At 44.8% G+C, this 12,636-nt stretch overlaps 1 protein-coding gene across 1 annotated transcript; it reads left to right on the forward strand.

The window, feature by feature from the left end:
* The first annotated feature begins 2,293 nt into the window (after nucleotides 1-2,293).
* Nucleotides 2,294-9,429, forward strand: EDN1 (endothelin 1). The gene is made up of 5 exons (XM_081056643.1): nucleotides 2,294-2,918; nucleotides 4,465-4,636; nucleotides 6,078-6,236; nucleotides 6,606-6,719; nucleotides 8,200-9,429. The coding sequence occupies exons 1-5, from the start codon at nucleotides 2,855-2,857 to the stop codon at nucleotides 8,300-8,302; spliced, it is 612 nt and encodes a 203-aa protein (XP_080912769.1). The 5' UTR covers nucleotides 2,294-2,854; the 3' UTR covers nucleotides 8,303-9,429.
* The last annotated feature ends 3,207 nt before the right edge of the window (nucleotides 9,430-12,636 follow it).

The raw sequence follows: 12,636 nt of genomic DNA on the forward strand, positions 1-12,636 counted from the left end.
CAGATACACCAATCTCCCATGACACACAAAGGAAGAGAGGGGCAAGTACACACACATATACAGGCGGGTATGCGTCTTAGAAACTCAGGATTCCAAAGGATGGGCCAAGATTGTACTTGGAAGGATGGGACCCTCCCAAGTCTGAAGCCCTGTGCATTAACTTAAGCAGAGCCCTAGAAGGCCCTCGGTGAGAGGTGCAGGGCAGACCATTGCCACCCACTTCTTGTATTTATAACTAAAATACTTTCACAAGAAGACAGACAGGAGAAGAGAGGAGGGAGGGCTGTGGGAAGGCGTGTGGGCAGTTTCATTTTGCTTCACTTCTCTACCTAATTGTTGGGTGCTGCTGGCACCGGCAAGGGCAGCCTACCCAGGTCGGGGTGGCTGTGGAGAGAATGACTTCCTTGCTAGAGGGTAGTTCAGATTGAACCCGAGGAGACTGGAGAGGGTAAGGGTGGTGGTTTCCAGGGAGGAGCTTAGGACCAGCTTAGGTTGGTCCTGACAGTGGCCAGTGTTCTGTCAAAGGTGTGTGTTGGGGTATCCCTGGCAAGACGCAGCTCCCTCACCACCTTTTCCTTGCTGAGGAAAGCTTGGATCTTGTGAATACGACATTAGCTTCCTCTGCTGTTACTGTGGTTTTCTGGGGGGGAAGAGGTTGGTATACACTGGCCAGAGCTGAGGGGGCCAGAGTTGGCTTCCTGGTTGGTGCCACCCAGTTCTAGAGGAAGCTGTGCCCTCCCCAGCCCCCAGGGCTGGGCTGAGGTAAGCATAGGGAGGAAGCAGAGGGCCCAGGCAGAGGCTCCTGGGGTTGGGTGGAGGCCTCTCTGGGTGTGGGTGTGGGAGGGCGGGACCCTGCCTCTCTCCCATCTCTAGCTCTTGCGCACTAGGTCACTTTAGGAGACAGAGCTCATTATGGAAATGACACTGCTACTGTTACTGTCTCCCAAACTGTGGTGACTTCTAGGGAGATCCAGGGGGCCCACCTGTGCTCAGGCCCAGTTTTGGTGTTGGGACAAAATCTCTCCTTTCGATTCTAGAGAAGGAGGAAGACACTGTTCATGGCATCCTCTTGGGTATTGGACATGGGCCTACATTTGAATACGCCCCACTCCCCCCTTCCACAGGGGAGGAAGTTGGGGTAAAACAAGACGAAGACGTGGAGGAAGCCCCTATTTGATGGAGTCCCTACACGCTAGATGTAAAGCCATCTTTTCTTGTGTAGAGATGTTCTAAACTTATTCCACAGGCCTTTCTCAGAGCACTGTGAGAAATTTGGGGGAGGATGGAAACTGGTGCTTCAGTTTTGTCACTTGAAAAATGAGGCTAACTGAAAATACCAATGTCTTACATTTGTTTTGCTTTGTACATTACAGCAAGTTGTCACCTCCGCAGTAACTGCCCTGTGGATACCTCAGGGGATATTTCCAGGTTAAATAGACAGGAAATTGCTTTGGAAATGTAAACACATTAGTAAATGTGAGGTATTAGCTGATCCCCTTATTCAGCATGGCCATTTTCTTCTTCCCAACACCAACCTCATTGCATATTCAACTAACCCTGTACAAGAACACCCTTTGTTCTAAACGAAGAAAGCAAAGCATATAACCCAGAAAATATGTCCCTGTGTAGGGGACCTCCCCCTATCTTATGGTAGGAGCTAGTCCTCGCCCTTGGTTAGATCCCACCTTCCTTCCTTCGGTTGGAAGCCAAGGGCTTTAAGGTTTGTCCTCAGAAAACATCAGCCCCCTATAGCTCTTGGTCGCCCCCTGGCGTTCCTCTCCCGCTATTTCTTAAGATTGGTGCTATTGAACCTGGGGCGTTCTGGGCAGGAGAAGAGGGTGGACACAGAAAAATCCTTGGGTGGGGGCGGGGGGGTTCTAATCAGCAATACTGAAAGGATTGGGTATGTGACTGAAAGGGCTCTAATTTTTCTTTTTTAATAAACTTCATTTCCTTGCCATTCTCTCACCGATCTTTTTCACCGTGGAAGCCAAAAACTTCAGCAAAAAAAAATTTAGGGGAGGGGGCTTGGAATAAGGGAAAAGTACGTTAATCTGCCAAAATAATTTGACCCCGAGTCGGGGAGCCTGAAGAGGGGGAACATTGTCTTGTTTGATCAACACTAAGAAATCAGAGAGACATAAAAGGAAAACGAAGTGAACAACAATGAAAAAAAAAATCCCCGCACACAATACAATCTATTTAAACTGTAGCTCATACTTTTCATACCAATGGTATGACTTTTCTGGAGTCCCTGTTCTGATTCTTGAACTCCGGGGCTGGCAACGTGCAAAGGGGAAGCAGACTCCAGCGCCGCACGGGCAGGTTTACCAAAGGTCTCCAATGGGTATTTTCTTTTTCTTAGCCCTGCCCCTGAATTGTCAGACGGCGGGCGTCTGCCTCTGAAGTTAGCAGTGATTTCCTTTAGAGCCTGGCCTTATCTCCGGCTGCACGTTGCCTGTTGGTGACTAATAACACAATAACATTGTCTGGGGCTGGAATAAAGTTGGAGCTGTTTACCCCCACTCTATAGGGGTTCAATATAAAAAGCCGGCGGAGAGCTGTCCAAGTCAGACGCGCTTCTGCATCTGCGCTGGGGCCAGTGCTGCGAGGCTCCTCGGTCTCGCCCGCCCGTGTCCCCGCAAGCCACCCGCCGCGTGCGTCTTCAGACCGCTCCCACTGCCTCCTCTCCTGGCAGAAACTTCTTTTTCTCCCCATTAAGGAGCACTTAGACTGAAGGATCACGTTGAGATCAGAGTAACCAGAAGCGCTTTCAGGGAACTGAAGCTGTTTCCCTTCGGTTTTTTCCTTCGTGTTTAGTGTGCAGCGGAGGAATTTTGATCCCTTTTACAGAATGGATTATTTCCCCATGATTTTCTCCCTGCTGTTTGTGGCTTTCCAAGGAGCTGCAGAAACAGGTAGGCACGTTGACTTGTAAATATCTGAATGTTAGTGTCTTCTTATCCACTTTAATGCTTTTCTGGCTTCTGTTTTTCCCCTTCTTTTTACTACTGCAGCTCAGGTATCAAGTGTCTGGGAATTATCGCTCAAAGCTACTTAAGTTTTCTACCGGGAAAAAATTGAATACAATGGCTCCTATAGCATTAAAATAACATTGTAGTTATTGCATACAGTATTTCCTCGGCTTTTATCAATACAACTCAAGAAATGTAAAGACAAGATTAATTTAGCCAAATGTATATTTGCAATATATGTGTTCATACAGGTAATAGGACATATAAGAATGTATATCTCATTCAAATACCGTTTTAATAATGTGTTAATGTGTAAAATATTTAAACATTTCAGCTTGAAGCCAAGGAATTTTATTCAAGTCATTCAAGCAATATATGAGCAGTAAAATCACCTGCAGAACAGTCTGTTGAATAACCCCCTCAGGCGGTTTCAGGGTGAAGCAGATGTTTTCTTTAAAAATTTGTCATTATTGACTTTAGGTTTCTTTTGGCAGATTTTTGGCACCCAAAACAGTGTGAGCTCTATTTTCAGTTTTATTCACCTGTCCTGGGAGGGGAGCTGGGATAAATCTGGGCTGCTTAAGGATTTAGATAGGACATGTGAATCTGCCCAGGTCCCCCTTCTAGGGTCAATGCACTGTTTTTGTCTTTCCGTGACCCTGACTAAAGAGAAAGGATGTCAAGGGAATGAAAATCCTGGAATGTGTCTGATCATTTGAAATGTACAAAATTGGGCAGATAAGCTGCTTGGCTAACTTGCCTGTGCTGCAGCGGGGTGGGGGAGGAGGTGATCCCACACATGCCAGGCTCTGAATTCTCCACCCGCAGAACCTTGCCTAGGTCCCCTGAGCTGCTGCTCAGCTTCACCTTAGCTCAGTGGTTTCTGTGGAGCTGACCTCCTGCAACGAATATTGCAAAGCTGATTTCTCTTCTTTCCCTCCAATAATCTCCCTCAAGTTTTTGACCTTCGCCTAATTTCAACGGGTATATATATTATATCATCTGGGCTACTCACTGCCCTACCCCCGGCGTGAAGGGGGTGCTCCCCTCACGGGAAGGGCATACTGCATAGGGAGGTGGCTGCCAACCTAGGAGGAAGCAGTGTGATTTACTTCATTTTAGATTTTGGGTCATTGGCCAATTTTAAGCCACTGACGGTTCTGCTGTCTTACTAAGTTCCATGCCGAAGCCAACCCAGATTTCTAACAGGCCGCCTGGAAGGCTGCTTCAGGGGGCTGGTGAGGCCCTCTCCAGGCGCTTGTTCCCCCCACGCGTGTATAATCTCTCTGAAAGTGGGCAAGGCAGTAGGGGTAAAGGTGAAGCCGTGTTAAGGAGGGAAAAAAGTAAAGAGCCCTTTTCCTCTGTGTGGCTTGCTGAAGGCAGGCTGTGCGCTTCATCCGCTTTTACCTGCTCGGTAGATCCTGCGTCGGTCACGTGACGCAGCATCTCTGGGGAGACAGCCCTGCTGACCTGCCCTTTCTCTCCGCAGCCGTCTTGGGCGCCGAGCTCAGCACCGGGGCGGACGGCGGAGGAGAGAAGCCGTCTCCCAGTGCACCCTGGCGGCCCCGCCGCCGCTCCAAGCGCTGCTCCTGCTCTTCCTTGATGGATAAAGAGTGTGTCTACTTCTGTCATCTGGACATTATCTGGGTCAACACTCCCGAGTGAGTCTCTAGAGGGCATCGTCACTCTAGTCATTTCTTTGCTCTGGCGTCACCAGAGAATGGACCTTAGTCACTCTAGCTCCTTTTCGGGGAAGCTCCTGGTTTGGATGCTGAAGGTAGCATTTCTGACCACATGGCAGTGCCTCATTGGGTGGGGACAGTGCCCCTCCATTCCTGAAAAGAACAGGATGACTTGCTTCTTAGCAACACAGGAGAGGGTCTTCTGAGAGCTGTAGCTCAGACCTCACATGACAGGACAGATGGAAAGCGCTGCTGGCTAGAAGAGGCTGGCACCCATTTCTGAGGAGAAGCTAAGTGTGGGGCGTAGGGGGGATGTTTTCTCAGTGGGATCTGCGCCTGGGTTCAGGGACTGAGGTGCCGACATCATATGGCTCCTCATGGGAGGGTAGAGACTTAAGAGGCAGAAGCGATTGTAGAGATTTATAATCCAACCCCTCATTTTACTTATGGAAAAACTCAGACCCAAAATGGTGAAGTCACGTGCACAGCAACAAGTTAGTGACTGCGCTAGACCTAGAACCTGGATGTCCTGACCCCTCTGGACTTTCCCCTTAGAAAAGCTCATTTCAAGACATGATAGAAACACGGCCTGTAGATTTCTCTTCTGCGCCTAGAGTGAGGAAAGCGCTTTCTCCCCCTTCATCCTGGAAGCTAGTTCACCCATCAGCATCACAAACAAAAGCATGTTTATTGTGCCCACAGTGACCCAGTATAGTGAGGGATGACCAAAGTCCAAACGAAATCAAATCAAACCAAACCCAGCCCACTACGAGCCTAATACTTAGTAAGGTGATTCTCCAAGGGGCGGACTTTATTTCTTAGGTGAGAATCAAATCGGGCACATTGGAAATTACTGGGAGAATGCTGACAAAGAGTCCTTCTATAGTCATATCACCAGATTGCCCGAGGTGTTCAAACTTGGGCGTAGTATGTCTCCTTCTGCCCACTTGGGCACCAGCATTCTCATGTGACTTGAATTGAAAATAGGTTTTCAAAATCTTGTCAATCATGGTTTTGAAGGGGTTTGAAATCCCCCTTGTTCTTCCTCCCATAGTTGTTAACTACATAGGATGTTAGACAAGGAAGAAAATATGAAACAGATACCAAAGCAGAGATGTCATAATTTTGGACAAAAAACAATGCAGCTTGTGTCGAGAAGAAATTAAAAGTTTTTAAAAGTTGGAATTCAATGGAATTTCATTGAATTAAAAAAAAATGGTTTCTCCTGGTTGGGTAGACACACTCAGGGCCCTTGACAGGCATGTGACCCTGACATGCCATACTTCATTCCCCTAAATTTCTCTACCAAACAGCATGTGGTGAGCTCTCTGTGTTCAAAAGGAATGAGTTTGCCCTGCAGAATGCATCATTTTGACTATAAATTACGCTAATATGTTTTGTTCCTCTCTTTTAATAATAGGCACATTGTTCCATATGGACTTGGAAGCCCTTCTAGGTCCAAGCGATCCTTAAAGGATTTATTTCCTACAAAAGCAACAGACCACAGGAATAGATGCCAGTGTGCCAGCCAAAAAGACAAGAAGTGCTGGAATTTTTGCCAAGCAGGAAAAGAACTCAGGTGAGTAAAAACCTTTGCTTTTGAACAGTTTTACGGCCCTGTGACCATCTTTCTATGATAATGCTGCAAATCAGAAGCACAAGCTTCCAGTCATAGAATAAATAAGCCACAGGAATGTAGTGGACAACACAGGGAATGTGTCAATAATATCATAAGCTCGCACTGTGGCAGATGGATACTAGACTTACTGTGGTGATCACATCGTAAGGTGTATAAATGTCAAATCACTATGTTGTACACCTGAAACTAAAATAATATTGTACGTCAACTACACTCTAATTTTTTTTTTTAAAGAGAGATTAACAGAGGCATTGAGAGCAACTGAACATACCATTGCTGAAACGTTTTTCTCTTCGTGTATTTTAACAGGGATCAAGACACTATGGAGAAAGGCCGGAATGACCGTAAGAAAGGAAAAGACTGTTCCCAGCTTGGAAAGAAGTGTATTCATCAGCATCTGGCGGAAGGAAGAAAAATAAGAAGGTCAGAGGCTCCTAAGAGCAGCTAGTCCCTGTCACCAGTGCTAATGCTCTACTCCCCCAGTCATTCTTTCTTTGATGGGTTAGAAAGGCTTAGAAGACAAAGGGGATCCTCATATTCTATGGACTAAAAGGAGCAAAGGAATCCCTCTCAAATACTTTTTTTGAAGGCTCCCGAATGCAGACTGCTACCCACTGTTGTGATCCTTAGCATCCCCTCCCCCCTTAGTAAAAAGGTAGATTTTCCAAACAAAATACATCTAGACTCACCTTGGTCTTTTGGTCATATCCAGCCTTAGCCTCTGAGTCAAACGCATTTACTGCCTTCCCATGTCAGGGAAAGGTCTTTTTTTTTTTTTTTTTTTTTTTTTTTTTTAAATCAAAGTGTCATGTATAATCAAGTTCTTCAAAAAGTAGCAGTTATTCAAATGGCCAAAGGGAAAATAAAGTCATTAGGTAAGGTTGGTGAGAGTTAGAACATGCTGTTTTTTGGGTTTATTTATTTATTTAAACAGGGAAAGGCATTTGGTGGAAAGCCAGTGCCATTCCAAAAAGCTCTCTTGTTTTCTAGTCTGTCGTGAGCAGGGGCCGAGAAGGGTCTGGATTACTTAATGGCATAGGGTTACTTTGAGCAGCTCCGCAGCGAGGACCCTTCCAAATTCTAAACATTGTAGAATTCACAACCTGAGTGGAGGAAACCTTTTAGATCTGTCCCATGGTCTACGTTTCCCTATCATGATCTGTGGGAACTTTTCCTAGAAATCCAGTGGCAAGAAGTTCTAGAATACAAATGTTCTGGGCACAGGTCTGGCCTTTGTGAACTGCTTCTCAGTCATGACCTACTCAAGTGTGACACATCCCCAGCTGTGTGTGGCTTCATACTTATCATTGCTGTTTCCGTGTTTATGATCTTGAGCCATACTGATGCTCCCCCCAGGTCCAAAATTAACACAAACCACAGTTTCTGAACTGACTTGAAAATTTGTTTTTGTTAGTTTCTATTATATCATCTACGATATCAATGTTACGCTTCTTCCCTCTTTCTTTATCCTGCAAAAAGAAAGCATTAAACCTGCAAGAAAAAGGTTTTTCTAATTGCCATTTACTTTGGGCTTCTGTGTACACCTCTCTTTATTTCTTTTCTACTAAGGGTGGTGACGGGTGGGATGGGGCCAAAGAAGCAAAGAGAGTATCTCTAGTTTACCTTAAAATTGGACTTTAAAGTTGTACTTAATGCCCAATTCCCTTTAGATATGACCATATCACCCTTCATCCATGCTCCCCCCACGCCATGCTAGGCATAAAAGGCAGGCATTATTTTCACTTGTGGTTAGCAAAGGGTAGCACATTGTTGTGGTTGGTGGTGAAAGTTCAGAAACCAGATTTAGATTTGTTTGTGCCCAATTCTAATTTTAGACATTTCTTTTGCCCAGGAATGATTTTATTTTAAATAACATTTGTTTTCTCTTGTCTTGTTTTAATAGGTTGGAGGCCGTTAGCAACAGCATCAAAACATCTTTTCATATTGCCAAGCTGAAAGCTGAACTCCACAGAAAGAAGAAAGTGACCCACAACCGAACACACTGATTACAGAACCGCCCTGTCTGAAGTCATCTCCTCCACCGAGAGGGCCGTGCTGTGCGGCTGAATCTGCACTCTCTCCCCACTGGCTGGGATCACAGCCAAAGCATCCCTCCTGCTTAGACCATTTCTTGTTCCAGACTGGCAGAGAACCAGCGTCCTCCTTCCAAACATTCCAACACCGGTTAAGGAGTCCCCTAACCCGTCTTCATTTGCTTCCATCAGTGGTCATGGCTTTTGTCTCTCTTTAGGGCTGCCAATGGACCACTTAGGGAACGCAGAGAGACACAAGGACTTGCAAATTATGGTGGCATCCTCCCCAGGGAGGAGAGGAGACTCCACCTGCGGGTGGGGTTCCTGAAGAGGGTCTGAAGGGAGTGTTTGCGTCTCACTCAGGCGCCTAGCACATTTCAGGGAGAAACTGCAAAATTCACACAAAGATTTTCTAAGGAATGCACAAATTGAAAACACACTCAAGTAAAAAAAAAAAAAAAAGACTTTTTACAAAAATTCACAGAATGCAAAACTGAAAGAAACTGTTACTACTGTCAATCGGGATGTGTTTCCTAAATACGAGTCTACCTCACACGTATTGCACTCTGACAGAAGTATTTCCCCAGCTTTAATTATTGCCTCCCAAAGTCTTCCCTGTCATGCTACCCCCTCCTCAGAAACCTCCATACTCAATCCGAGCCTCATAGAAGTCTGGTCTAATGTGTCAGGAGTAGATATAACATTTTCATGGTAATCTACTAGCTCTGATCCATAAGAAAAAAAGGTCATTGTATCAGGAGATTCCCTTACCTTTATTTTTGGAAACACAATGGTATAGGGTTGTTTATGAAAGACATCAAAGAGTAAACATTGGTTATGCTTTAAAGCAGTCAAATTATTTTCCTTTATGTAACTGGCAAATGGAAGAGGTTGGATTAAATTTTGATGTACTTATTTTTTTATAGATATTTATATTCAAACAATTTATTCCTTATATTTACCATGTTAAATATATATCTGGGCAGGCCATATTGGTCTATGTATTTTTTAAAATGTATTTCTGAATGAAATTGAGAAAATGTTTTGTTTTGCCTGTCAAGGTAATGACTTTAGAAAATAAATAATTTTTTCCCTACTGTACTGATTTTGAATTCTTTCTGAAATTCCTAAGAAGTGGGACAAAACAGTAAGAATTATAAAGGGGAACAATTCCTAGAAAGGTGACAGTTAGAAGGAAAATAGTTTTAGCTGATTAAAAAAAGAATTTGATCTATATCTTAAAAGTTACCTTTAGACTGCATTAAGGTAAAAAACAAAACAAAACCCAGCTTTAACCTCTCTTTCTTTCCCTGCCCAGCAGCCTTCTGTTTCCCCTTTACCTGAAAACTCTCCAGGGATTTCATCCATTAGCTTTGCTGAGGCTATTAGACAGGCTCTAACAGTTTAAGCTGATGGTGTGGTGAGAGGTGCTTTCTCCATATTAATGGACTGAAGGAAGTAACGGCAAGGCAACCTCTCCAAATGTGCCCAATTATATAGAGTTCCACACCAGAGTAGCTTGGAGAAAACGGCCTGCTCAGAGCAAATTAGGGACCCCCAACGGCCTTTCCTTTGCTCAGATGAAGAATTCTGTTTGTTCAGGAACACTGAGCACCTTTGCTCCTTCATGGTAACCCAGGAGTGGATACATGCCCGCATCACAGCACCACTCTCCTGTCCACTTTGTCTTGGCTGACCTTGCCAAACCATTGAGGAAAACGGCATAGTAAGTGCTTGTTACCAACAGAAGCACATAAGAGCATGATCAACTTATAAGAATCTTCACTGCCCTTCTCTAATAGTGTCTGAAAGAATGTCTGGCATTCAACAAATATTAGCTCACAATGATCACTGTTGTCCAAACAGTGACTCATCTGAAGGATGTTAAATAACAGCCTTCAGGTGTGCTTCGTCAAGCTCCCAGGCAGAGTTTCTACCTTTATCGGTATTGTTTTTCATCCTTCGCTTTTTTTTTTTTTTAAAGAGACAGTCCAACGTCTTTGCAGAATTGATTCTAAAGATCATTTTATCCAGCAACCTGGTTCTCAGTGTGTGGCTCTCAAGGGGACTGTGAAGTTTTGCCCACGATGACAAAGGACTTGGCCCGAATGGAGTCACTACTTAATCTTCAGCAACCATTCCACCCCCTGCATCGTGGGTTCCCTCATCTGTTAAAAGCAGGGTTGGGTGGGGGTTTCTCAAGCAGCTCCAAAAAAGAGCCTGAGATCCCGTGAATGAGTTGCATTGCGTGGGAGAGTGAAGGTCTGAGCTTGGAGGACGAGGGTCTAATATTTAAGTGGGAGTTGGGATGGGAAGAAACCACTGAGTAAAAAGAACAACCCAGCAAGAAAAGATAAACTTTTCTCCCTCTTTATCTTTAAGTCCTCTTTCCCCATGCTGCCTGCTTGAGTAACTGGCAAGAAAAGTAAAAAGCATGAAACCGCTCTTCTAGGGCATGAGAGTCAGTAAGAGAATAAGTTGGAAGGTTCATAAGAAATTAATATTTTTCAAGTATGTACAGGTAAGATTCAATATTATTTAAGTCCCATGCTGACATGAGGGGTGAACTGATGTGATGGTCTGACCTACATCCTGCAATTTTTTTCAGGAAAAGCATGGTTTTTGAAAGACCATTTAGGACAGATTTCTCTCTTCACATTAATGGCCAGGCAGGGCTTTGATCTCAGGACTCCAAGAACCAGAGGATCTTGGGTGGGGAGTAGTGACCTTTGGTGGAAGGAGAGGAGCCCCCTCACGGATACTTCATTTCTTTCCCCCAGGGAATGGCTTCTTTTATGATGGAAACTAACTGTTGGCTTTAATCCTGCCTGTGCTTTCTAAAATACTCAGGATGTTATATTCTAAATAGAGTTCTCAGCACCCGGGGTATTAGACTAAGCTAGAGCTCCCTTAGGAAGACTTGGTAACATTAAGAAAGAGCAATCATTTGTCTTTCCAGGTGAAAAGAGCCAAGGCCCAGAGACGAAAGTGGCCTGTCTAAGATCACACAGCGAGCTGTAGTATCTCTGGACCTTGAACCGTTGAACACAGATGTTTCACCCAGAGGCATCTGGAGGTCACTGGAGACAGACGCCCAAGCAAACCTTTATAGAGGGTTCTGGGTGGTAAAGGCAAAATCACTCTTCCTAAAAGCTTTGTCTTCCAGCCTCGCAGCTCATGGTTGCCAGAGCCATCCTCACGGGATAAAAGGGAAGAAATGTGGGGGAAGAAAAAAAAAGATGTAAGGAGGCATACAAATCTCATGGCATCATGAAGTGAATTTCTATAGGATGAAACGGAATACAGCTAGGAACTTTCAATTATTATTATTTTAGGGTTTAATTACCAAATAATCCTTAGATAATAGGAGTGAAGGGGAATTCTCTTGGTCAGTTCTCTTACCAGAGCAAGGCAGTGTTTTTTAATTCTATGTTTAACGTCTTGAAAATGCTTATGTTCCAGCCCCAATTCTTAATGTGTAAAACATTATTTTCATGCCTATGCTCTCAGTGGAGGTCTTTCCACCTTGGCTCTCTCTCACCTTTGCACTCACAGTTCCTGGGATCCCGAGTCGGGGGCTCAGGTTGTACCTACCGCAAGTGAATGTTGCTGTTCTCATAACCTTACAATTTAACAGCAACCCCTCATCTTGGCAGAGAAATGGATTTCCCATAGCCTTTTCACATCCCTTCTCTTATTTGACCCCCCTCCCCCAACAATCTTTTCGGGATATTGGGGCCGTATTTCTATACCCATTTGACAGCCGAGGAAACAGACATACTGAATGAGTAAGTGACTTGTCCAGACTCCTCCATCACGCAAATAGCAATACTGGAACTCAGGACCCCTGATCCTTTCTCCTTAAACTGCTCCAGAGCGGACAAGATATATAGCACTGGCCCCGAAGCTTGGGGAAATGTAGATTATTTCCATCTTGCTAGTGAGCTAAGAGCGGAATTAACTTTTTTATTACTCTCTCAGGAATATCAATGTTCCACATGTGCCCCTGAGTCCTAGTGGTGAACAGCTCAGCTGTACGCTCTGTGTTTACTCCCTCATCCTTAGTATGGCAGTGTGTGCTTGGCAGAAAAATCATGACAATTTACAATGCCTACGTCCAAATCCGGTGCCATGGGTGCTTCATTAACAATGACCCATAATAGATCCAACAGAGGGAGGAAACTGCAGTGATGAATGTGTGGTGGCAAAGGCCATGACACTTCCTCTGGAGAATAATCAGGGACAGATCTAGGACTGGGGCGATTGGGTAATGACGAGAGAAAGGCCCAGTCCCTGGAGACGTCGGC

This window comes from Rhinolophus hipposideros (assembly GCF_964194185.1).
Source record: "Rhinolophus hipposideros genome assembly, chromosome: 8".
Taxonomy (NCBI): Eukaryota; Metazoa; Chordata; class Mammalia; order Chiroptera; family Rhinolophidae; genus Rhinolophus; species Rhinolophus hipposideros.